General features: G+C 53.0%; 3 protein-coding genes across 6 annotated transcripts in view; 2 read left to right on the forward strand and 1 right to left on the reverse strand.

Moving 5' to 3' along the window:
• Pfdn2 (prefoldin subunit 2) overlaps positions 1-236 on the forward strand; it is an 11,336-nt gene extending 11,100 nt beyond the window's left edge. The window contains exon 4 of the mRNA XM_004639975.2: positions 200-236. Within this exon, the coding sequence (XP_004640032.2) occupies positions 200-236 (37 nt within the window). The remainder of the gene's footprint in view (positions 1-199) is intronic.
• A 27-nt stretch (positions 237-263) lies between these two features.
• Positions 264-1,460, reverse strand: Klhdc9 (kelch domain containing 9). The gene is made up of 3 exons (XM_023699827.1): positions 893-1,460; positions 510-669; positions 264-443 (listed from the first exon to the last, which is right to left on the reverse strand). The coding sequence occupies exons 1-3, from the start codon at positions 1,420-1,422 to the stop codon at positions 264-266; spliced, it is 870 nt and encodes a 289-aa protein (XP_023555595.1). The 5' UTR covers positions 1,423-1,460.
• Positions 1,461-9,199: 7,739 nt separating this feature from the next.
• On the forward strand, positions 9,200-25,653 carry Nectin4 (nectin cell adhesion molecule 4). Of its 4 annotated transcripts, none has more exons than XM_004639916.2 (9): positions 9,200-9,580; positions 18,298-18,657; positions 19,961-20,251; positions 22,204-22,324; positions 23,332-23,480; positions 23,709-23,862; positions 24,263-24,338; positions 24,730-24,804; positions 25,130-25,653. In XM_004639916.2, exons 1-9 carry the CDS (start codon positions 9,502-9,504, stop codon positions 25,352-25,354), a joined length of 1,530 nt encoding a protein of 509 aa, XP_004639973.1. In that variant the 5' UTR covers positions 9,200-9,501; the 3' UTR covers positions 25,355-25,653. The 4 variants fall into 4 exon arrangements, with proteins under 4 accessions (XP_004639973.1, XP_023555634.1, XP_023555635.1 ...); XM_023699866.1 differs by having other exon boundaries at positions 9,248-9,580; positions 23,706-23,862; XM_023699867.1 differs by lacking the exon at positions 24,730-24,804 and having other exon boundaries at positions 9,248-9,580; positions 23,706-23,862.
• Positions 25,654-25,932: the final 279 nt, after the last annotated feature.

The following is a 25,932-nucleotide window of genomic DNA, read 5'->3' on the forward strand; positions in this document are numbered from 1 at the left end:
ACAGGGACTGCGGTTCAATTCCCCAGCACCACATGCCAGCCAGCCCCGCCCCCTGGTGGGCTGAGCTGGCCACACACACACACACACACAAAATAAATAAATAGATGTTAAAAAAAATCAAATAATTTTCCTACCACTCAGTTATTTTATCCTTTTTCTGAAGTCTTTTGGTTCTGTGCCACCCAATCCCACCCCTAAGCCACCTGCCACCCTCACGGCTCTCACGAGTGTCATAGATGTAGAGGTCATTGCAGATGGTGTCTCTAGTTCTGGTCAGACTTTCTCCACCAAACAGCACAGCAAAGGGTCCAACCACAGAACAGGAGTGATGCCGCAGTCCACCAGGCCCCTGTGGGGACCCTTGTCTGCTGCTTACAAGCCTTGCAAGCTGTTCTGTCAAGTGAAGGGCAGCAGGTAGCTGTTCCTTGGGGAGAAAGAAGGGACTGTTGGAACTTTGGCATCAGAATTGTAGCCTTTTTCGTCCAACGCAAGATTTTAATAGATAATACCTTAATCTTCCCATGACTCCACTGCCCAGCTACTTCTGGTTCAGCTGAATTGCAGCCCCCAAAGAGCAAAAGCTGATGACCTGGGTGGGACCCAGGTGTTTGCAGCAGGGCAGCACAGTGACCAGAGCGAGAGGCTGTGCGGCAGCCTTCTTCCTTGTAGCTGTAGATATGCAGAAATGCAGGCCTGAATGGGGCTTTCTGGGAAATGTGTCGTACAGCTTTTCCCTCCATTCCCCTTGTCAAGGATAGGAAGGAGGCCAGAAACCCTAGGAAGGTAAGACTGGACAGCACAGCTGTGTTAGCCAGTGGCTAACTTGCCTGAGGCTGTTGTTTATGTATAGAGTTTCGATAGAATTTGAGGTTTTGGGGGAGGGATGCCATACCAATAGGTTCGGGTGGCAGGGTCCAGCTTTAACTTGTAGATGCTTCCGAAGCGTCGCTGAGTACGCACCCCGCCCTCTCGGCCCGCCACCCACAGCTCTCGGTCTGAGAGGCGGGTGCACGTGTGACTGCTCAGGCCAGCAGGGGAACAGTTGCCAGGGGCCGGTTTCCAATCCTCCCATGCTCCACGCTCCGTGTCCAGCGCAGCCACGGTGGCCACGCGCCGTGACCCGTCCCAGCCGCCCACGATGCAGAGCCAGCGGCCGCCCACCGGTGCCGCGTCGTGGTGACTGCGCGGGGCACTGCCCCGGACTCCTAAGAGCACGGCCTGGGCTCCCGCCGGGTCGAAGAGCACCGTGTCACTGCTGGGCGCTGTTGCTCCACCTGCTAGGAGACCCCCCACCAGATAGAACCGACCCCCCAGTTCAGTGCATGAATGAAAGGCCCGAGCCACAAGCGCATCGCGGGCTACTGGCCGCCAGGTCCAGCCCGCGCCCCCAGTCCGACCCCCGGGCGCCGTGGCTGCCGCCATAGGCTGGGGGAGGAGGCGGGTGGCGCTCCTTGGACAGGGCCAGGTCCCCACCTCCAGACGCAACCCGCACTCTCCTGTTGCCCAGCAACCACTGCGCGGGCTGCAGCGCGACTGCTGCAAATCTAAGTCGCAAAGTGCCGGCTAGCGTGAAAACCAAAGACCTGGTGGCTCCGGGAGGCCAGGCAGTATGTTGCCCTGGCGCATCTGGAAAGATTGCTAACTTCAGAAAGTCAGGGAGCAAATAGCGCTTTGAAGAACTCCTGTAGCTGCAGTTGCGAATTGATTTGGGATTAGGACACTAGAGAGGCAGATGTTGGCTCCATGCAGGGACCGGGTCCTCTCAGCGTCAGGATTTCTAACTCGAACTGGTTTCCTATGGTGAGGGAGAAGAGAAGTCAGAGGATGAGGTCGTGAAAGTGGAATCGGGAGACTTGGGCTGTAGTTCCAGACTACTTCCCCTCACTCTAGGCCTCCTCAGTGTTCTCCTTTATAAAATGTGCTGTTGGTTTATCTACTAGGTATCTGGAACTTCCAAGGTGAAGCTCAGCAGCTCTGGCCACTAGAGGGTAGTAGAACCAAGTTTCTCGGTGTGCAGCCACACACACACACACACACACACACACACACACACACACGGTAGTAGAACCCAGTTTTTCTGGAACTTCCAAGGTAAAGCTCAGCAGCTCTGGCCAGTAGAGGGTAGTAGAACCAAGTTTCTCCGTGTGCAGACACACACACACACACACACACACACACACGCACGCACGCACGCACGCAAGCGCTCGCGGTAGTAGAACCCAGTTTTTCAAGGTGCAGCCAAACACGCACAGACGGGATGGGACTGGGATGAGAATGAGAATAGGATATGTGTGCTGCCCACCTGTGTGCTTCTTTGAGTTAGATTGGAGAAGAAAAATACCTCAGGCATACCTGACACTTGGTCAGCTTCTCTGTACATCTTAGTGAGAGGAATTATTTTATCTTGCCTCATCGGGCTTATACAGCACAAGGAAACTGAGGCATCGTGGCACCTGGAACTCAGGATTAACGACAGAGAGTTTCTCCTGATAAGATCCAGGGCAGAAGCTGCCCAGCCTTAGAAGCTGGGTGGGGGCGAAATGGGGGAGGAGTGAGACTGCCCCTCCCTGATACCTGCCTTTTGTTCAGTCAGGTCCCTGCACTTCTTAACTCTGTCCCTCCAGGATGCAGTGAAGAGGGTCAAGGCCCAGATCCTAGCTGACTTCACTGAGCTGCAGGAGGAAATGCAGATTTACTCCTAACCCAGCTGTGGTGGCACAGAAATAGGATCCGTGGCCCCCAGGGCTGGACTGTTAGGAATGATGGTTGCTACTTTGCCTTTTCCATACATCATCTTGCTCCCCATTATGTCTGAGAAACAGGCTGTAGAGAAGGGCCAAGAATTCAGTGGGTGTGGGCGTGAGATTCAGGAACTTTTTCCTCCTGATCCCAGCTCTTGGTTGTCAAAGAACACAACATGGGGGGGGGGAGGCATAATTAAACTCAAAGTATACCTGAGCCTGTTACCAACCAGATTCAACATTGCTTTGAGATCCTCTGCCCACCCACCCAGCGATAGTTTTCCTTGTGTCTGACAGGCAGGATCCTTGGTTTTCCAAGACCACAGGAAAAATCTCTTAAATAAGCAAACTAACTTCTAATATCCTTGGCTGAAATCTGAAAGCCAGGGCTGGGGATGTGACTCAGTGTTGGAATCCATGCCATACCCCCAAAAAAACATATGAAAGCCAGATTTTCTTTTTTTTTTTTTTTTTTTTTCTTTCAGATTTTCTCCATAAGACTTCTCACTGGCTCACCTTCCAATAGCTGGACCCAGATCTGACACACTCCAAAGATTAGGCAAGGAGCTAAGGAGGTGGGGTCATTTTGTTGCAACTTGATTGGCCTATATGCCCATTTTAGGCTCTTGATTTTGCCTGTCTTTGGCTATTGTAGCAGAGTCTTTTTTTTTTTTTAATTTATTTTATTTTATTTTTTTTTAAAGTTTATTTATTTATTGTGTGTGTGTGTGTGTGTGTGTGTGTGTGTCCAGCTCAGCCCACCGGGGGCGCGGCTGGCTGGCATGTGGTGCTGGGGGATCGAACCGCGGTCCCTGTGCTTTGCCAAGCTTGTTCCAAATAGGTGCTTTAGACCACTGAGCCATCTCGCCAGCCCCCAGTAGCAGAGTCTTATTTTCTGCCTCTTGGGAGAAATAGCAACTCCCCACCCCAGGGGCCTTTTTAGCGTTTCTCTCCCAGCTTTGTGTGCCTTTTCCTCTCAGCTTCCACCATGACTCAGAAACCTCAGCAGTAGGCATATCACTTGGACGTGGAGCCTGAACCCCATATATTCCTTGGCTGTACCCCCTCCAGTTCTGTGTCTCTTCTAGGGTCCCACGTAGTAGATACAGGTGTCTGTCTATTGCTGCACCAACGCTAGACCCAGGGAGAGGAGCTACTCAGGACTCCTACCTCCTCTGGCTAGTCTGAACCAAGGCCATGTATTAGAGGAGTCAGAAAAGAAAACAGAAAGTGAAGAGTAGGGCTGGGGCTTGGGGAGAAAGCCAGCTAATCTGCCCTGTGTGACACATACTTCACATCCCAGAACAGCACCTGAAGTGGTATGTAATGACCTGTTGTTGCTTCGCAGGCTGAAAGGAAGTGGGGGCTGGGGGCTCCTGGTTCTCTGTTGCCAAGTCATCAGCATGCAAGCTAGGTGCTTGGAGACCGGAGTGTGCGAACCACCAGAGCACTGGTGTCACCTGAAGTGTCTGATGGTGCAGCCTCTGTGGCCAGGCTGGGCTCTGCGAGCTGCTTCCATGGGGCGTAATAGGTTGCTCTCTGTGGCTGAGTGTGAGGATGGGGTCAATGGAGAGGACAACCCAGGGCTTCCCCAGATTCCATTCTCTCACCAGAGACTCATGTCCAGCATCTTCTGCTGCATTGTCACCTCTGCACTGAGTTCCACGATGGCTCCTCCTCCTTAGCCTGCACTAGCCAGCACCTGTGCCAAGACCCCTTTTTTTCTTTTCCTTTCCAGTATGAGATTAAACACAGAGCCTTCATACTGAGCTACATCTCAAGCCTTTTTAATTTTTTTTTTAAATTTTGAGATAAGGTCTTGCTAAATTGCTAAACTGCCCTGGCTGAGCTTGAACTTCCAGCACTTCTGCCTCAGCTTCCTAGAATGCTGGGATTACAAGTATAAACTATTACACGTGGCTTCCCAGAGCCTTCTAAATGTGCAAGCTGGCCCAGCCAGGGATGTGGAATGAAATGACAAAGGCATTTGTCTCTCAGCGTGTCGTTGTGCCTCTGTGAGAATGTGTTCACAGAACCTTGGCAAGAGCAAGAAGGTGGGACTCTGCCTACAACTGGGCCAATTAAAAAGCAGTGCCCAACTTTGCCTTGTGTCACACGCAGCCTCCTTTCACCTTGGTCGGCTCACCCCAGCTTTGGGCCCCCTAAGGTTGGGGGGATGTTATGAGGCAACCAGGAAACATGGTTGTTGGTAAAGGATGGGGCTGGGTATCGGGGAACCAATAGATAAGAGTGACACAGTGCATGGCAGTGTCCAGATGGAAAATCCTGAAGAGCATGATGCTATTGTCCCTGTACTGGCGCAGTGAGGCTGGCCCTGGGAGGAGCGAAGGTGATTGTCAGAGGAGGAGAAGCAGCGGTACCCCTGCATCCTGTGTGGCTCTCTCCCCACACTTCCAGGGTGTAGGCCGTCCTCCAGAGGGGCAGGAGGCATGAATTTAATGCTGCTACCTGCAGTAGCTTCTGTCCTGGGATGGGATCAAGTCCAGTGCCAGTAATCTTCCACCACATCAATCAGCTGCTCAACGCCTTTCTGCACAGACTGTGTGGAGCCAGGGCAAGGAGCAGAGCAGGAATAGTTTACTCCATGGAGAGACCAAGCTGTGGAAAAATGGACTGCAACCATTGAATCCACATTCGCTTTTCACCTACTTGCATTCTCATTTATTATTCACCTCCTCTTCCGAAGCCTAAGGGTCTCTCCACCAGCCTTTCACCCTTCTTTGACCTGGGATTTCCCTGCAGAGGAACAGGATGTTTCTCTCCCAGGCGCTCTCTAGCCTACCCTGACCCATCCGCCTCACACCCCAGTCCAGCCCTTCCACCCTGACCCACCCCCGACTCCCAGTCCTTCAGTCCGACCCTCACTCTCACTCTTCTCCCACACCCCACCCCACCCATCCTCGTCCTTCCCTGACTCACCTCAGGTCCCACTGACACAAACAGAAATTTCCGCACAACCCACTCCGACCGGTTTGGCTTAGGTGTACAGCCTGTCATGGGGACAGAGACAGGTTCAAGCGGATGCAGTATGCAGTTAATGAACATCCACAGTTACACGCACAGGTAGCTCTGGGTATGCGCATGACATGCATACACAGAGGCACACAGAAGACACATGATGATGGCAAGAATGTGTTATAGGTATTTATGTGTCTGCCTCTGGCTGGAGGCTCCCTGTGTTACATGTCTGTCACCTCCCTTGAGGTTGACACTAAAAGGCATTCGCTCAGTGTCTGTCAAGGGCTGGCGCCAAGGAGATGGCTCAGTAGAATAAGCACTTGCTTGGCAAGCGCAAGGGCCTGAGTTCAATCTCTGGTTCCACCAAAAAAAAAAAAAAAAGAGAGAATTTCAAGAGCTGGTGATGTGGTTCAGAGACAGAGTGCTTCCTGGGCATGCAAGAAACCCTGGGTCTAATTTCCAGTATGGCGGAAGAAAACAACATCTGTTGAATAAATGCGTGCACAGAGGCATGCATGCAGTAATGCCACACATGCAAATACATATGCTAAAGATGCCACCATGACTTGAATTATTCCAATTCTTAAGGTCCAGAATGTGGGTGGGAGGAGGGTAGGTGGTGAAGCATGAGGGGAATGGCAATTCAACGTAGAAGAAAACACTGACAACTCACTGATCTTGAAAATCTCTTGGAAGCCATATTTTCTTCCAGCCCCTGCCCTGGAGGGTGGCTTCCCCAGGCTTCTTCCCAGAAGAGGTTAAGACAGGCCGAGATATGAGACATGGTCCCCAGGAGCATGCCCTTGTGAGACTCAGTATAGGACTGGGGAACAAGGGGACAGAGAGAGTGGGATATATGTTTGTGAGATGAGGACTCAGTCAGAGGCCTGGGTGGTAGCTGGACTCCTACGTTCCCTGTGAGGCCCAGGGCATCCTGCTTAGCAGGCTGCCTCTCATATTTACTGGGGCTTGAACATACCCCTGAGGACCTGGGTATGGGCCTTACCTTAACACTTTCTGTGGGAAGTTTGGCCTCCCTTTTGTGCGCTGGAGTTGGGTGAGTGACCCAGGAGCCTCTCTATGGGCTCCGAGATGTCCTGACTGGTAGCATTTTGGAAGAGGGAGCACATTGAATGGACAGGCTGCAGAAGACTGGGTAGCCAGCTTGTGATCTAACTGCTTTCCCATCCCCATGCCTCAGTTTCTTCTGTAGTTTCCTATACCTGCAGGGGGGAAATCCGTGGGAAGGAAAAGAGCTCCTCTGAAAGCAGGCGATAGGATCCAAGGTGTGATAATTATAATTATACCACAGGATGCTCGCCCTCCCCTTCTCCCCCCCCCCGCCCTACCCTACCCCGCCACACTGGATCTCAAAGCAGCATCGGGGTGGGGCTGTCCCCCTGGCATAGGTGGGGACTGGAGTCCTGAGGAGGGGAAGGGGTTTGCCAAGGTGGAGGTGGAGAGAAACTGGGGAGTGCTGGCATGCAGCCTGTAGGAAACAGTCCTTGAAGAAGAGGTCACTGCTGTGGTTGATGCAGAAAGCTGTGACCTAGAGCCAGAGACAGCGTCACAACCCAGAGGCAGGGTTAGTGTCCAGATCTCAACCCAGTTCAAGATGGCAGCTCACAGTCGGCCACTACTTTCTCCATACTGCTGGCTACGTATTCAGCAACGTAGTCCTTTGACAGAAGTACATTCAGTGCTATTAGGGGCTGTGAACTGCCTCAGCATCCACAACTGAGATGTGCTTATGAAACAAGCCTGGCTTTCCAGGAGTTTATAGACTACGCCTGTGCTCCTGCCGCTCAGTGTAACATATTTACTGAATCCTTGGCACACAGCAGGCTTCAATCAATGTTTCTTGAATTAAAGCTTACAATTTAGAGAGATAAGATGCACAAATTATGAGTGCATAAGCTATAATAAAGGGAAGAGCAAAGGCTGAGGGAGAAGAGAACAGAGCGAGATTAATTTAGGGTGGGAGGAGCTGAGAAGGCTTCATGAGAGAGAGATGGCATTTGAGGTCCCTTTTTTGAGGTCACTTTTGAGAGATTAATAAGATTTGACAGGTAAGTGGTTGGAGGAGTAGCTCAGAGGCAGAGTACTTACATACACAAGGCCTTTGATTCTCTCACCATAAACAAAAAAAGATTTGACAGGTAGAGTTAGTGGGGTGTAATAGAAAAATATTGTAAATAAAATGATTTCTCCTGCCTTACTGGCTGTGTGTGTGTGTGTGTGTGTGTGTGTGTGTGTGACTATACTTGGGATTGAACCCTGGGCCTTTGAACTGAATTGTATCCCCAGCCCTTTATTGTTTTCATTTTGAGAGAGGATCTTGCTAAATTGCTTATGCTGAGCTCCGACCTGTGATTGTCCTGCCTCAGCTTACCAGAGTGCTGGGATTACAAGTGTAGCAACACACCTGGTCCCACCCCCACACTGCATCTTGATTTATCCTTCTTGCCCTTTTCCACACAGAGGACCCTGTTGCAAGAGTTTAACCCACATTTTTTTGTTCTTTAATGTCTATCTCTATATTTACTTGTTTTATTTTTTTGTTGGATTTTTTTCTTTTGTACCAAAAATCGAACCCAGAACCTAGCACTTGCCAGGAAGGCCCTTGTCACTGAGCTATATCCTCAGTCCCTAGAGAGGGCGAATTCTTTGATCAGGTCCTGGTTTCTACTGTATATACCATCGGGGTGAGGCCAGAGAGGATCACTTAGGTTCTTTCTCAGGGGTCTCTCTCTCTCTTTTTTTTCCAGAAGTCAGGGGTCTTTTTTTTTTTTTTTGGTCCGGGATCTTCAAACAACTTGCCTTGCCTGCCTTAGGGACACAGGTGTCTGAACAAACCATGATCCTAAGATTTGTGTATTCTCTAGCTGGGCATGGTGTCCTATGCCTGTAATCCCACCACTTGGGTAGCTGAGGCAGGAAAATTGCCATGAATTTAAGGCCAGCCTGGAATACATAGTGAGTTCAAGGCCAGCCTGGACTCCATTGTGAGACCCTATCTCAAAAAATTTTGTGTGTCCTCTGGAAAATCCCTTTCCCTCTGGGGTTCTGTTTCCCTTCTGAAGAATGCAATATATGGGCCAGTGGGCAGGAGGATCTATCTTCCTTCCTTCTGGCCTTTGTTGACTCCCTGGCTCCAAAGCTGAGTCCCTACAGAAATTCAGGGAACTCGGCAAGGACATCAGCGAGGCTTTGCACAAGGGCCTTGCCCCTGTTTGTCCTGGCCAGGCCTGGTGCCTCCCTCTCTGAGACAGCCTGGCCCTTCCTGCCCCCGCCCTTGCCGCTCCCTTCGCAGCCCCTTCCACACACTCGCAGGTAAAGCCCAGAGCTGAGGATGGGATCCCAGCGCCCCCACCCAGGTCCTTCCTCCTTTCCTCCCTCCCTGGCGCCCATTAGCTAGCTCAGGCCGTGGGGGCGGTGGCTGCCAGAGTCTCCGTGCCAGGCCCAGCCCCCAGAGACGCACCTGTTCTGACCTGCTGAGCAGGTTCCCAGGTTTCTGCCGTCGTTGTTGGCCACGGCGTGGGAAGCAGCTCTGGGGGAGCTCGGAGCTCCCGATCACGGCTTCAAGGGGTAGCCACGGCTGGGTGGGTAGAACAGGGCTGGGTCCCCTAGCGGAGACCCAAGGGGGATAGGTAGGTCTGTCAGCATCCGGGGAATCCACTCCCTCCTGCCTTCTGGGTCGTGCCTCATCCAGCTCTAGAACCGGCTCCCAGGGAGAACACGGTGGAACTTCAGAAACGCTGGGCAGGTCTCCTTCCAGCCAATGCCCCTGTCCCTGGGAGCCGAGATGTGGGGGCCTGAAGCATGGCTGCTGCTGCTGCTGCTCCTGGCATCATTCACAGGTAGGACGTGCCTGAACCATCAGGATCCCGGCTTCTGCGCTCAGCCTGGCACAGACACGCACGCACAGATCCATAAACACGCACACACTCGTGCACGCACACATTCTCTTTCCACGGATTCTGGATAGAAAAGCCAGTGTCTCTCGTCCCAGGTGCCAGCAGGACCCTGAGAAGAGCCAGGTGTAGTTTTTCCCCTTCAAGTCCCGTCTTGGTCCTTAGGCAGGTGACCATGTCTGGGGTCCCTGATCTCCTCTGCCAAAGCCTGAGCTGATGGAAGTGGGGGTAGGTATGTGACCCAGAGTAGGTGGGCAAGGGGGTGGAACTGGTGAGGACCCTGCTCACTGCAGGGCTTCCTGGAGGTACGTTGGCCTGTGTCAGGGCTCCCAAGCTGCAGATGAGAGCAAGGGCTGACTCAGGGCTGAGCTGGCCTCCATAGTCATGGGGCAGGAAGCCTGGTGTCCAGGGAGTAGATGGAGTATTTCATTTCCCTTCTCTTTTCTTTGGGGTTATCTTGGGTACCAAGACTGGGGTGCCTGTTGGTGATGATGGGGAAGCTGAGAACTCTTGTGGCCCTTTTGTTTCCCTGGGCACACACACTGTTATGTGCCAGGGCAGCAGTATAGTTAGGGGGCTGGGAGTCTTGAGCAGGGGGCTTCCTAGGAAAGGTGTGGTCCTTTTTGTTCATCCCTTGTTCTTTATTTCCTGAACTTGATGCCTGTACTGTTCTGTACTTCCTGCTTGTTTAATGTATGTGCAGCAGACATAAATGACAGGGATTTATACTCTTCGGAGTGGGGGTCTCTGAGGGCGTGTGTGAATGCACATGGTGACACCCCAGTGGGAGGCCATAGGTTACTTACAGAGTAATGAATACCTGCGAATCTTTTTCACTGGAACGCTGGGTTCCCTGTGACAGGACAGTTGGATTCTCAACCTCAGAAGCAGGAAGCAGGGAGCTTCAGGAGTTCAGCAGGTCCTGGCCATGACTTCCCAACCCCCAAGTCCAGCTGAAGCTCTCAGAAAGAGAACAAGGCCTACATGGCTGGATTGGCAAGGTTGTCAGGGTTCTCAGGGTTGGGGGTCTCACTGGTCTCACAACGGGAGGATCATGGATGCAGCTTCTAATCTCAGGCTCCCGAGCTCCAACCCCCTGCTGTCCCTACTTCCCATTACCTTATGTCTTAATTTCCATCTTCCAAACAAACCTTCTTCCTTGCTTAGGCCAAGAGGGTGGGGTCTGGTTGCTGAGGTCTAAGAACCCAGCAGGCACTTTCCTGTAGGGTCTGCCCACACCTGCTGAACAGAGTCATGCTGTCTCAGGACTTGGAAGGGATCAAAGTGATCCCTCCAACATCTTCATTTTACAGATGGCAAAACGGAGATAGGCAAGTGAGATCCAAAGATCGCCCATGTCAGAAGCATAACCAGGATTAGTGTCTTGTTCTCCTGACTCCTCATGGCATGCACATCAGGTACAGCGAGGGCGCTAGGTACTGGTGAATGACACAATTCCTGCCTTCCTTCCAGCAAAACTGTTCTTTCCAAGAGAAGCCAAGGGACAGGGAACAGTGACCCACGTCTAGTTAAAAAATTACTCCCAACCTCCCCCACTGCCTGACTGAGAGGAGTGAGGTGAGGCAGGAAGCCTGGCTCCAGGATTGCCCCAGGATTCTGGGACCTAGGAAGAAGCCATTCGACAGCTGCTGTGCAAATGCCCAGGGCTAAATGTTGCCTTTAGAGATGAGAACTAGGTTGGCCCCTGCCTTTCCAGCTCTAAGATCAGATGGTCCCTCCCTTACCACCACCTCCTTTTGCTCTTCTGAATGTAGGCATCTCCTTACGAGCCCGAGGAACCTGAAATGTTGTTTCTGAAAAATCCTTGCATTGAGCCGTCAGTTCTTGAGCTCTGATCACATGTGTGCTATAGAACTGCTAGGTGACCATGAGCCACAGAGAAACTTAACTTCAGTAGATCAAGAAGCAGGACTCAACCTTCCGTCTCTCAGTCCACCGACTCCGACTGCCCAGCCCATGGCTAATGGGGTATGCTGGGGTGTTGGAAGCATGGGCAGTCTGGCTGTGGAGACAGAAGCGCAAAATGGTCCCTGGCCTATCTCTAGTGGGAACAGAGATCTTTCCCCAGGATACTGCCTTCTTCGCCTTTCTGCAAGCAGCTCCCTCAACCTGTGGGCCTTTAGAGCTCTGAGCCCCAGGGCCCTGCCCCACCCCTGACAGTGAGTGAAGCCCAGGCTTGGGAGGCGCCTCTAACACCACAGTTCTTTGTCTCTCCTTAATGGGATGAGTTTCCGGGTGAGGTCCTCTCCCTTCTCCCTCCCCCATCTACTGTCCTAGAGCTGAAGGACCCAAATCTGATAGATGCCCCTCTTAGGATCCTGGTCCTTTGGTCTATTTCTGGGGCCAGTGGGCCCTGCAGGATCCGAGAATGAGTGGTTCTCTGAGGCCTCAGATGTGCCCTTAGCATCAGCCTTCTGACTGAGGTTAGCTTCCCACGAAGGGAGGAGCCCCATCCCTGCTTTTCTACTCCTGTTTACAGAGGGAAGCAGGCCCTTCCTGTAGGACCTACACAAACCCAGAGAAGCGAGCAAGGGAAGCTTTCTTCCCTGCCTAAGTGGTAAGAACTGGGAAAATCCTAGGGAAGTCCTTGGCCCTACTGACCTTGGCAACACCCTAATAGTTGAGGGGTCCCAGCTGAGAAGATCCCAGCCATAAACATGGTGGTAAGGAGCATAGTATGTTGTGGACCATGGCCTCAGAATCCTGAGATCTCCCAGACAGAGCGAGTGGGGCCAGCCATGGCAGGCAGCAAGGCCAGTAGGTGTGGACATGGGTGCCCACCTTTTCTGGCCTCCTAAGCGTGCCCTGCGCTGGCCACAAAGTAGGAAGTGAAGTGGGGCATCTGAGTCAGGGGGGAAGGGAGAAGAAGAGCCCTGGGGTCTCAGTCTGCAGTAGCATATAAAACAAGAGAAGGTCAGAAAAGGGAATCATCCCAAAGCCCTGGAGAGTGGCTGTGGCTGTGGCTCTGGCGCTGGGCTCCCTCTCACTGAGGAGGAGACACCTGGGAGCTGTGGGCCTCAGAAGCTTTTCCCATGGTTTCCTACCCACCCTACCCGTGTGTCCCAGAGAGCTGGGGTTGAGACTGTTGAGTTGGGGTGGATCAGAGCTGGCCTTGGAGGGGGGAGTGGGCCTGGGAGCAGGGTGGGGGGGGGAGCATCCCTGGAGTTTGAGAGAAGCCTGGTTCTGGGTCTCCCACCCACAGTGTGGTGTTGTGGTGACTCAGCGGGGCTCAGACTCTGGCTCCGGGGGGTTTAGGGGACTTATCTGTGCTGGGAGCTGTGTCTGGGCCAAGCCAGCTGCCTGCAGGCCCGTCCTCCCGCATTGTTCTCCTCTCCCTGGGTGATGGCTGTGCCCCCTCCCCAGACAGTAATCTGCAGTGGGCGCTCTGCCCGGGGTTGGGAAGCTCTCACTAAGCTGGGGGGCTTAGGACAATGGGGGTATGTGAGGGAGGTGGATGAAAGCAGCCAGAGAAAGTCTTGCTTGTGGTTTTCAAAGTTTCTTAGCACTCCAAGGCCAAGGTTATAGGGGAAAAGGAGAACCGAAAGGGGCTTGCTGAGTTGTTTATGGCACTAGTCCTAGTTGGGGGGCTTCTATATCTTTCTTACCCCAAACTCAGCTACATCCACAGCTCTGTCTAGTAGAGCAGGTACTCAAGGGTAAGGGGAGGCAAGAGTTAAACAGGAAAATGAGACCCTAGACAGCTTGGACCCCTCCTCCTAACCCCCAGGCAGGTCCCCCCCTTCCCATCAAACCCACACCACAGAGCCTTTACCCCAGGCCTGGAGCTGAAGCTGGTTTTTCTGGTGGTGGCAACAGCAGAGCCCTGACAGATTCCCAGGGTGAGGCCTCTTGGGGGGCCAGAGGTGTGGGGGGCCCAGGGGCGTGGCTGGGGTGGTGAGAAGGGTGGGAGTCCCTGTAGTGAGAACCCAAAGGCTAAGGGAGAGGGCATGCTTTGGTTTTGTTCTGCTGGGGAGGTTTGGTGGCAATATCCCATCCCCCGGAGGGCCGGTGACCTCATCCCTGGGTACCTCCACCTGGAGCCTGAGATGAGTCTGCTCTTCAGTGTGAGGGTGAGGTGAGGAGAGTGGCCAGGGGCAACACTCCAGGCAGCCACATGGGCAAAGGCTCTAAAGGCTGGCAGCCACACGTTGACCCAGGGCAGCTGAGACAGACAGACACGCGGAAGCCAAGAAAAACGACAGGGAAATATTTACTCTGTGTGCAGCGTTCAGGAAAGGTTCGCACGCCATGCACACAGGGTGTGAAGCGCTCATGTCACGGTGCATGCACACACGTCCACACAGCATGTAGCTCTTCCCTCTGGGCTAGAAAAGCATGTCCATAGACTCTACTCAGGATCAGATATAAATATATGTGTGAAACACCGCTTAGTTCATAGAAGGAGATAGCCTGACACGTACATGAGCTAGAAAGACCAGTCAAGAATAAACGTATGTTCAGACATGAAAGACAGCTCACTCCTTCCTCCTCCTCGAAGACCCACCTCTAAACTGCCTGTGCACACCCTATAGGCTCCAGCAGAGGATGCTGATGGATAAAGACCCTCAGAAAGAAAGATTTCTTCCACAATGATGCTGCCATAGCTGGGTGTCTTCAGGTGCCAGCCTCAATTTCCCCTTCTGAGACCAGAGGCTAGGCCTCACACAAAAAGGAAACTTGGGACCCAGGGACCCAGGGACCCAGGGTGGGGTGCAGCTAGCCTGCCCAAACCAGGAATGGAGGGCCTGTCTGAAAGCGGGCGGGGTACACAAAGGGCAGGGCCCCAAAGAGGCCTGAGGGGGCCTGGCTAGGGGTGGGGGAGGCTGAGGGCAGGGATCCCGTCTGGCCAGTTGGGCCTGTTCTCCCTTGCGCAAGGTGGTGGCGGCTGTGGCTAGGCCTGCTGCTGTGTGGCGGCTTCTGAGTCACCAAGGCTCCTGACCAGCGTCCTGGTGCTCCTGGGAGGAGGGTGGGGAGGGTCAGGAGGAGGAGTTCCCAGCACTCAGAGTCCATCAGTCCCAGAGAGGTCTGCAGGAGAAGGGTCCGTGGGCTTGGCCTTGCCTGGCCGCCACATGCCCGCAGGGTGACCTCATCAGGCAGGCAGTGCGTCTCCTGCAGGCTGATGACATCATCATGCTGACGCCAGGCAGGCACTGGGTGGAGGAGAGAAGGTGGAGGCAGTCCTGGCCTGCCTTGGCTTGGGAGCCTGGGCTCCTGGGTCCATTTAATCCAAGACCAAGTCTAGGTCCTTGATTCTCTACACTCCATGGCTGGACAGGACACATGTAGAGGAGGGTGTTGTCTCAGCCTGAGAGGCTCCTATGAAACAGGATTTAGGACAATGAGGGGGTCAAAGGGACATCCAGAAGGGACTTTCTTGTTTTACTGAGGTCTTCATTCTTGGAAGTGAGGGCTTGTCTCTTGGACATGGGGATCTTGGCCTTTTATAAATAGCAACAAGGATGATTGGGTTCAGACGCTTTTGGTACCCAATTTTTGCTGTGCCCTAAAAAAGTAGCTTTTGGGAGAAATATGGATTATTTGTGGTGAAACAGGGCAAATGGCTGGCAATTACAGGGAGTGGTACGAGGAATACCCCATATAACCTTGTTCCCAGGGTGGTGTTTTTTTTTTTTTAAAGATACTTTAAAAAAAAAAATTTTATTTGTGTGTGTGTGTGTGTGTGTGTGTGGCCAGCTCAGCCCACCAGGGGGCGGGGCTGGCTGGCATGTGGTGCTGGGGGATTGAACCACGGTCCCTGTGCTTTGCTAAGTTTGTTCTAAGTAGGTGCTTTAGACCACTGAGCCATCTCACCAGCCCCTCCAGGGTGGTTTTTAGAGGAATGGATGTCCCAGTGGGCATGACTTGGGAGCCCCGTGGACTGAATAGATATCAGTGTTTGAGGCAGATGGTATGTTGAGGGTCTCCCATCCCAATTCCACTCTAACCCTTCTTTGGCAGCCCTCCCCCCTCCAGTGCCAGGAGAAGGTACCTGGGAGGGGTGCAGGCGGTTAGCTGGGCTCCCAGGCTGGGCAGGGTGGGACCAACATCAGCTTAGGCAGGTCAGGGCCCTGGTATCTGGCCCTGCAGGTCTGTCCTGTCCAGTCTGGGCCCTCCCAGATCCCAGCAGCATCCTCCCTCCCTCCACTCCTGCTAGTAGCAGGGCACAGGACCCCTCTGGTCTGGAACCCTCTGGTCCACGCTAGGCTTCACTTCCTTGCTCCAGGCCCGCCGCCCTCCATTGTCCTTTCTTTCCCTGTCTAGTTCAGAGATGCTCCCTTTGGCTGTGAATCCAAATAGCCGTGCTGTCTTGCCTCCACTCCAAGGTTGCCATGCCACCACCCTCCCCACTGGCCTAAACAGGAACTGCTCATTCCTCCTCAGTCTATCCTTTGCTTATGCGCATTTTGCTCACTCATTCCTCATTCATTCATTCATTCATTCACTCATTCATACACATATTCTATAAACATTCATTAAACTCCAATTATATGACAGGTATGGAGGCCACATCCCACCGAGCATGAAATCAGAAACCATGTTTCCATAAATGATGGGTGACCTTGTTTTCTATTCTTACAGAGCCCAGTCTGGTGGGTCTGGTCAAGAGGGAAGACAAGAAAATAGCAAGGACCATCTACCTGTGGGATAAAGCACTGTGGCATAGTAAAAGTAGGGTGCCAGGGGAGCACCAGGGACAGGCACCCATAGCTGCCAGGGGGTGTGGTGGAGGAGGATTCTAGAAGGAAGTGATGCCTAAGCAGAGTCTTAAGGTGTGAGTAGGAGTTCTCCAGACAATGATGAGTAGGAGCTACCAGACATAGGGAGGAGGGCATTCCAGGCAGCATACAGTATGAGCAAAGGTGAGGAACAAAAGGGTGTATGGGGTGCTGGGCAGACTATAACCCATTGCGGTTGCTGGAGTGTAGATTCCAACACCAGGAGCTCTGGCCACTCTAGAGTACCCTTCCACTCTGACCCAGCCCCTGGCCCAATAATTCACATTTTACTCCACCATTCCTTGGTTATTTCTTTCCAGCCCCAGATTCTGCTCTCTCCTAAGTTACCCAACCTGGAAATGCAATTATCTTTGAGTCTTTCCTGTCCCTCATCTCTTTCTGTAGTCAGTGACCAAATCCCTGCTAAATCTCCCCCAGGAACTGGGCCTACCTTTCTGCCCCAGCACCTCTGTGCCTGGGCAGGAGCTGCAGCTCTTGGTGAGTGCCCTGTCTTCAGTCAGCCTACTTTGTCCTCAGACTGCTCATCACCCCTTGGCTCACACCACTCAGTGCCTAATGACACTGAAGTGGCTCCCCATTTCCTCTTGGCCTGACCTGAATCCCTCCTTGTTCCTGGCATGGATGGTCCTAGACAATTTGGCCCCACCCCAGCCATAGTTTCCATTTCTGCTCAACACACACACACACACACACACACACACACACACACACACACCCTTCTTAGTTTGGCTCCTCTTGTTCCACTTTTGTTTCTGCAGTACCAGGAATCCAACTTATGACCTTGCACTTGCCAGGCAGGCACTTACACCTGCTGAGCCATCTCCCCAGCCCATGAGCCTTTATTGTGAATGCGATCCTTTCTGAATTTCCCCTCAAATCCTACTGTCCTTGGCACACAATGGCCTGCAACACACCACTGAACATTAAATCAAAACCCACCATTACATTTTTCTCTGTCTGCCTCCATATGCACCTACCTCTTCCTCCCATCCAGGCCACAGGTCTCAGGAGGGCAAGGACAAGATCCTTATTTGCAGATAAGGTCGCATGACAGGTGTCTCTGATTTTGCAATTGCTGAGGGCTCCCTGCTGCTGTTTGTCAATGTGCGCACAGCACACTGCTCCTTCCTCCCCGGATCTCTAATCCTGGCACCCTACCCTGACCCTGTCGCTGTGTCTTCCCTGACCTCATCTCTTTAGCCTCTGACCAGACCCCTTTCTGTCTTCAGTGGCTTGCTCATTCCTGCCTCTGAGCCTTGGCTCATACCATTCCTCCCACTTGGAATACCTTGCTGTCCCTGGGAATCCAGGGCTCTCATCTGCAAGCCATGAGAAGAATGTCCAAGGGGCCAGCTGGCATGGCCCCTTCCCTCCCTATGTGCTCCATCCCGGACACCAGTGGCTCTGTGTGCTTGACTAGATGCCTGGCCACATGTCCTGCCAGCATTCACTTTTAGGACGTTGAGGTTGAGGAGGTTGAGCCTGCCATGAAAATTTGTTTATGGCTTTTTGTTTGCATCAATTCCATTTGCCTGAGGACTGTGAGCTCTCTGAGTGCAGAGCTTGGTTTTTGGTCCTGTTAAGGTCTCCCATCTTGCAGATAACTCAAGATTCAATCCTAGACTGCCTGAGGGTGTGAGCCTTTCATAAATCTTGCCTGTGTGGCCTTAGGCGAGCCACTTCCTCTCCCTGGATCTCAGTTTCCTCATCTGTTAAATGGCAATAATAACGCCTACCTCTTGCGAATGTTTTGTGGATCTAATGAGGTAATGAACCCAATGCGCTTTGCAAGCATAAAATGCTCCACTAGTTCCGGCTGGCTTTGCTGTCATTATCATGATGAAGGTGTCCCTGGCTCCTCCATCAGCTCCGCTGATCCTGACTGCTCTTGTCTGCCCTCTGCAGGTGGGTGCCGGGCCGGTGAGCTGGAGACCTCGGACCTGGTGACCGTGGTGCTAGGCCAAGACGCAAACCTCCCCTGCATCTACAGAGGTGACCCCGGCGAGAAGGTGGCGCAGGTGGCCTGGGCTCGGGTGGACACGAACGAGGGAACGGGGGAGCTGGCACTGCTGCACTCCCAGTATGGGCTACACGTGAACTCGGCCTACGAAGGCCGTGTGGAACAACCGCCACCCCCTCGGGACCCTTTGGACGGCTCAGTGCTCCTGCGCAACGCTGTGCAAGCAGACGAGGGCGAGTACGAGTGTCGCGTGAGCACCTTCCCCGCCGGCAGCTTCCAGGCGCGACTGCGGCTGCGCGTGCTGGGTAAGTGGGGCCGCCAGAACCGCCCAGGCTGCTGTGCCAGGGGCCCAGGCTCGGGGCGAGAAGGAGAGAAGCTGGAGGCAAGAGGAGCAGAGACGGGGACTGCAAACAGATGAGGGAGGACAAAGCAAGAGCTAAAGATGGGATTCTGTGGCGACAGGGAGGGCCACCCAACCCATTTTCCCACCCAATCCAGAAATTGTTTGCAACTGACCGGCTTAGCTGGGGAGGCATCTACTTACTACCAAGCTCTGCCTTCTGAGGACCGGAAATCTCCCCCTGTGTTTGTTATTTTTGCCCTCTGAAGAAATCTTGCACCGGCCTTTCAAAGAGTTGAGGACCTTGATCATATTCCACCGGAATAATCTACCCTTCCCCAAACTACAGGGATTGTCCCTTGCTGCATTTTCACTAAAGGCACGGGTTCAAACACACTTTCATCATCTGGACTCCATAGCTGTAAACTGTGGGGTTCAGAGGTGGACACGAGTTCGAATATGACCTACATGCTGGGCTAATTCGTTCCCTAATCTGGGCCTTCAGAGGCTGAGATCGCAGCCACCTTCCAACCCCCCCCCCCCAACTGGGGATTGAACTCAGGCCCTTGTGCTTGCCAGGGAAGCGCTTATTCTGCTGAGCCATCTCCCCGGCCCCGCAGCCGCCTTTTAAGCCATTCTTGTGCACTGCGAGCAGCGCCTGTGGCCCACCTGGATTTAGAGTTAACTGAAGTCTTTTCCATTCTGTACTCTGGCCGTTAATATTTTGAAGCTAAAATTAAAGGCCTGTATAGAGTCCCTTTTATCCGCACTGAAGTTAGTAACAGCAGCTTTGGAGTAGAAAAACCTGAGTGTGATGCTAGGCTTTGTCACCTCCGAGCTGATGACATGAGCAAGGCATCTTCATGTCCCTGAGCTTTCACTTCCTCACCTGAAAACAGTGATAATAATGCCTACCTCAGCGGTTTGTTGACAGAATTAAATGAGATAACGATTGTAAAGTGTTTAACATAATAGCTGGAAAAACAGTTTAGTAAACAGTGCTGTTATTATTATGTAGATAATACCTAGTTAGTTTCCAAATTGCTTTCTTAGTCTTATTTTTTAAGAAATGACCCATGCTCATTGTAAAAAAAATTCAAATAATGGGGAGAAACGCAAAGTCATGTGGAACTCTACCATTTACCTGATGTCTTTGTTGGTGAAATAAGAGAAAGAAAAACAGGCCTATAATTTTGCAAGACTGGAGTGGAGGAGGGCTTCCAGGCAGGGACTGTGCGTATCCCTGACCTCTGTGCCCCCGTTCGCAGTGCCTCCCCTGCCCTCACTGAACCCTGGTCCACCGCTGGAAGAGGGCCAGGGCCTGACGCTGGCCGCCTCCTGCACAGCCGAGGGCAGCCCAGCCCCCAGCGTGACTTGGGAAACAGAGGTCAAAGGCACAACATCCAGTCGTGCTTTCAAGCACTCTCGCTCGGCTGCTGTCACATCCGAGTTCCACCTGGTGCCTAGTCGCAGCATGAACGGGCAGCCGCTTACCTGTGTGGTGTCCCACCCTGGCCTGCTCCAGGACCAAAGGATCACCCACACCCTCCAAGTGGCCTGTGAGTACTTAGATGTTTGGCTAGAGGCCCCCATGGCTTCTGAAAGAATTGGGGAGACACTGTGAAGCCTTGTGCTAGGCCAGGTTGGCCAGCTGGGGTCTGCAGGCTATGTGTATGAGAGCAATTGCTCAAAGGTATAGAACCTGGAGCCCAATCCCTGGGGACCTTGGAAAACTCCTTAGTGTTCCCTGAGCTCAGAATCCTTTTCTTTTTGCAGTACTAGGGATTGAACCAGGACCGCTGCACTGAGCTACATACCTAGCCTATATATATATATATATATATATATATATATATATATATAATTTTTATTTAGACACAAAGTTTTGTTCACTCACTTAGTTGCTCACCTAGGGTTCACACTTGCTGTCCTCCTGCCTCAGCCTCACAGAGTGCTAGGATTATAGTCCTGTGCCCTGTACCCGGCCACTGTCCCTATTTTGGCAGAAGAGATTACCTTGCTTCACCATGCTTTTGGGAGAATCAAATATAAATATGGAATTGAAAACACTTTGCAAAACATACAGTTTAGGATTTAGAGACAGACTTGGAACAAGTTCTCATTCTGTTATTTACCAGCTGTTATTTAATCTTGGTAGGCTCCATTTTCTTCATCAGCAAAATGGGTGTAATTATGGCAACTTTAAAGGATTTTGATGAGAATTAACCATCAAGAATGCAAAGTATGAGGCTGGGGAAGTAGGTCAGTAGAATAAGCGCTTGCCTGGGAAGTGCAAGGGCCTGAGTTCAATCCCTGGTACAAAAAAAAAAAAGCAAAATATTGAGGCTGGGGAGATAGCTTGGCAGTCTAAGTGCCTGCCTGGCAAGTGCAAGGACCTGAGTTTGATCTTTGGTACCACATGCTGTGCTGGCCCAAAACACTGGGCTTGGTGGAACGCGCCTGCAATCCCAGCACTGGGGGAGGCTGAGACAAGAGGATCACTATGAGTCCAACCTGTGTAGCGAGACCCTGTAACAAATAAATAAATAAAAGTTTAAAAAAGAATACAAGGTATCTCATGCAATGCTCAAAGCATAGGAAACACCCAGGAAATGATAGCCTTAGGCTTCATCTTCTGGGGGATGAGGACATTTTCAGCTCATACTACTTTAGCGCTGAGCACAAAGTAGGTCTTCAACATGTGTTTACTAAGGGGATGAATTAACAAATGAGAGGTGGTGGTGTAGCCCTATAAATCCCAGCACTCTAGGACGGCTGAGGCAAGAGGATCACAAGTTAGAGCCCAGCCTGGGCAGCTTAGTAAGACATTGCCCTTGTTTTGTTTTTGGATTTGGAGACCAAACCCAGGTTTTCCAGCTTGCTAGGCAAGTGTTCTACTGCTGAGCTAAATCCCCAGTACCTCCCCCTTTTCTTTTCAGATAGGGTTTCTCTGTATAGTCCAGGCTGGTCTTGAACTCACTATATAGCCCACACTGGCCTAGAACTGACAGTGATCCTTGTGCTTCAGCCTCCAGAGTGTTAGGATTGTAGGTGTGTACCACCATGCTCTGCACAAGACATGGTTTAGGAAAAGACGGATGAACTTCAGCGGGAAGGTCCTTGATTCAGCCCTTAGCATGGAAGGGGTGAGGGAGGGAGAACTAGCAGGACTGTTAGGCCCTGGAGGAATCTGGCAGCATTCTGGAACACCTGCTCTGTGATTAGTGCCATGCTGGGCATCACAGAAGATCCAGAGAAAAGTGTCACATGGGCCTTCTGGGCTCCTGGCACAGATAAATCAATACAGACTGAGTTCGGAGAGGAGAAGGAACCACACAGCCAGAAGCCATCAGAAAGGTGGGGCCCAGCTAGATTTTCCAGCAGAGGAGTGGGCTGAGAAGGACAGGGGGAGGTGACTCGATGCAGGGCGGGGTATTGGGTGGGCACCCATCAAGGAACCCCATGGTTGAGGGTCATTTCCCACTCTTTTTCCTTCCACCTCCCATTGCAGTCTTGGCTGAGGCCTCTGTGCGAGGCCTGGAGGATGAAAAGCTGTGGCATGTTGGCAGAGAGGGTGCTATGCTCAAGTGCCTAAGTGAAGGGCAGCCGCCACCCTCGTACAACTGGACACGGTAAGGGCCTGGACCTGGGGAAGGCCTAGCTTGGGATAATGGTCCTTCTTTATCTGAGGTAGGATGTACCCTTTGGGCTAGGAGCCTGAACACTAAATAAGTCAGGGTATATGTTCTTACCAATACAAGAGTATGCATGGTGGTGCACGATTGTAATTCAACCACTCTGTGAGGCTGAGGCAGGAGGGTCACAAGTTCAAGCCCAGTCTGGGCAATTTAGCAACTTAGCAAGATTCTGCTTCAAAATGAAAAATTTTAAAAATGCCTGGAGATATAGCTCAGTGCAAAGGTGCTGGGTTTAATCCTGTGCCACCAAAAGTGAAATACAGCACAATATTAAATGGTATCATTGTATACATGTGTAAAATGAGTGCATAAAGTGAATGAGACAGAAAGCCAGCTGTCTGGGTTACACCAGCACTCCTGTAACCACCACAATGCTGCCAGGACCTCAAAAACAGACACCCACCTCTGCCAGTTACCTTAAGAGTCCTTGGCTTTTTTCCAGGGCCTGGAGTCTGGCGGATCGGGGAGGGAAGGTGCACATGTGTGTGAGCCCATGCTGAGCATGTTCTTATGAGCGGACATAGGAGCAATGCGTGCGGCCTTGGGCCTGGGGCTAGGTTTGGGCACACTGCCATGGGCCATTTGTCGGTGTTGGAGCACATAGCCACATTTTCCAAGAACCCCTGAGCTCAGCTAGGAGTAGAGTGTCCCGCTGTGGGGACCTGGTCCCCAGTGCCGATGACGTGATGCCATGGGAGCGTGTGGGATGGCACGCGTGCGGATATTCCCCGAGTATGTGTGGGGGGTGCCCGGGTCAGGCTGGGCAGCAGGGAGAAGGGACCATTGCCTAGACCTGCCTAGGGGAGGGCGGGGCACCGTGGGAACAGCCGGCGGCTCTGGGTGACGTCATGGGCGAGAGGGGTGGAGGGCTGCCTGGGCTTGTTGGGTGGTGGCAGCTCGGCCCGCTCCAGCCAGCACCCTTCAGCTTCCCTGTCCTCCAGGCTGGATGGGCCCATGCCCACGGGGGCACGAGTGGAAGGGGGCATGCTGGGCTTTCCTCCGCTGACCGCTGAGCACAGCGGCATCTACGTCTGCCATGTCAGCAATGAGCTGTCATCGAGAGATTTCCGGGTCAAGGTGGATGTTCTTGGTAAGCATGGGGGCATGAACATGGGGCCAATCTGGGGAGGGCGCAACAGGAAGCAAGACGGAGAGTGGGAAGTGTTTATTCGCTGGAGGCGGGATGGTGCTATGTTTGCAGGGGTGAGCGAGTGGGTGGCTGTGGGTGTGTCCTGTGAGAGTGGTGGAGGTGGGCAGTGGGTCTGGGGCGGGGCTGGGATGTGCGCAGACCCCTCAGATGTTGGTCTGTCTGCAGCAGACCCTGAGGACCCAGGGAAGCAGGTGGACCTGGTGTCGGCCTCGGTGGTGGTGGTGGGTGTGATCGCTGCGCTCCTGTTTTGCCTCCTGGTGGTGGTGGTGGTGCTCATGTCCAGATATCACCGGCGTAAGGCTCAACAGATGACCCAGAAATAGTGAGTACTGGCTGCTCCTGCATGGGCAGGGCAGAGCTGAGCTGGGAACATGAAGAAGGGAAGGAGGGCTGGCGGAGGAAGGAGAGGAGAGACACGAGGGACTGGTGACCTGATCGTGGGGAGCTTAGGGACAGAGGTGGGCAGAGTTTTGAAGATGAGGGACTTGGGGCCTGGACCAAGGCCAGCTGAGGGGAACCGCACTGCCTGGGTGAAGATCAGACCCATATACCACATGTGGTACCTGGTACCACAGCTGTGCGCACACGTGAGCACACATTGCCACTTGCAGGGCTAGCAGGGCTCCACACCCTCCAACCCTGTTTTACATGGGCTCAACCAGGCTAGGTTCACCTTGGGAGGCTACCTCTGCCCTCAGTTGACAGGGATGTGTCTTTCTCAGTGAGGAGGAGCTGACCCTGACCAGGGAGAACTCTATCCGAAGGCTGCATTCCCATCAGTCCGACCCCAGGAGTCAGGTTAGTATCAAGGCTGGGTGCTGTGTTGTGTGTGGCCGTGTGGGAGTTTGCTTGTGCCTGGAGCCCTCTGCTGACTGACTGGGAGCACAGCCCTCCTCCAGGGCTGGCTGAGACGCGGCCACAGGCCACGTTCAGGTGGGAGGTGTAGTGCTTGGGGTCTGCTAGGGCCCCACTCTCCCTTCAGCACTGGCCTGGGGGCTGCTGTGGGCATCTACTACCATCTTAGGGTGGGTTTAGGGTGAGCCGGGGAGTGAGGATATTTGTATCAGGGAGAGGATGGACCTGTGGGGTGGGGGAAAGGTGATTAGGGAGGAGGTTGGGGGCAGAAAGAGGCTGTAGGGAGGAGGCTGAGAGCTCTGTTCTAACCCCTCCCCCATGTCCGGGCCTGCAGCCGGAGGAGAGTATAGGGCTGAGAGCCGAGGGCCACCCTGATAGTCTCAAGGACAACAGTAGCTGCTCTGTGATGGTGAGGCCCCCCGGCCCCACCGGTGTCCCCACCACTCTCCTCAGGCCCCTCTCTTGGCCCCAGATGTGGTGTGTCAACAGCCCCCTCACCAGCCCCTGAGCCTCAGCCCTGGTTCTGTGGCCCAACCCCGCATCTCTGCTCTGCTTCCTGCTCCACTCCCCCATCCTGTGCCTTGATCCAGGCCCTGGATCTATGAGCCCCTGTGCTGCTGGGATGACCATTACCCCACTTTGCCTGACCTCTGCCCCTACCATACCCCCAGCTATACCTCACTGTCTGTCTGTCGGCCTCATTTCCTGAGTTGTCCTCTGCTCTTGGTCTCTAGAGCGAGGAGCCGGAGGGCCGCAGTTATTCTACACTGACCACAGTGAGGGAGATCGAAACGCAGACAGAACTGCTGTCTCCAGGATCTGGGCGGGCAGAGGAAGAGGAAGACCGAGATGAAGGCATCAAACAGGCCATGAACCATTTTGTGCAAGAGAATGGGACCCTACGGGCCAAGCCCACGGGCAATGGCATCTACATCAATGGACGGGGGCACTTGGTCTGACCCAGGGCTGCCTCCTCCCCTAGGCCTGGCTCCTGCTGACACAGGGGATTCCACTCATCTTGGGGGGACCTCCTAACATGCCCGAATTTCTTGAGGAAGATGCTCCCCCACCCCACTGACTGCTCAACCTTTTCTTCCAACCCTGCTGTTCATGGGGAGGGCTCCGACAATTGAGTCCCTCCCACCATAAGTACAGGTCACTGCATGTATGTGTGTATGTATGTGCGGGTGCATTTTTGCTTGTGTGTTCACTATGTGTGTGCATGTGTAGAGGAGTAACTTCCTTTTTTTTTTTTCTTTTCTTTTTTTCTCCCCCCGCCCCATACTGGAAATCAAACTCAGGGCTTTGTGCTTGCTCAGCAGGTGCTATGCCACTGAGCTACATCCCTAGTCCAGAAGTGACTTCCACTGTACGTATCCTACTGTACTGGCTTGTCAGTCACTGTTAGAATGAATGGTAGAGTGTGTTATAGGCTTCTGGTGATCGTGAGGGAAAGGCCGCCAGGGCTCAGTTTGCATGTTGTGTGACTGTGTGTGACCTTGGCCTGCAGGAGCAGGCATTTTCCTCAGACCCCGGA

Source organism: Octodon degus, unplaced genomic scaffold (genome assembly GCF_000260255.1).
Source record: "Octodon degus isolate 3935 unplaced genomic scaffold, OctDeg1.0 scaffold00116, whole genome shotgun sequence".
Lineage (NCBI taxonomy): Eukaryota > Metazoa > Chordata > Mammalia > Rodentia > Octodontidae > Octodon > Octodon degus.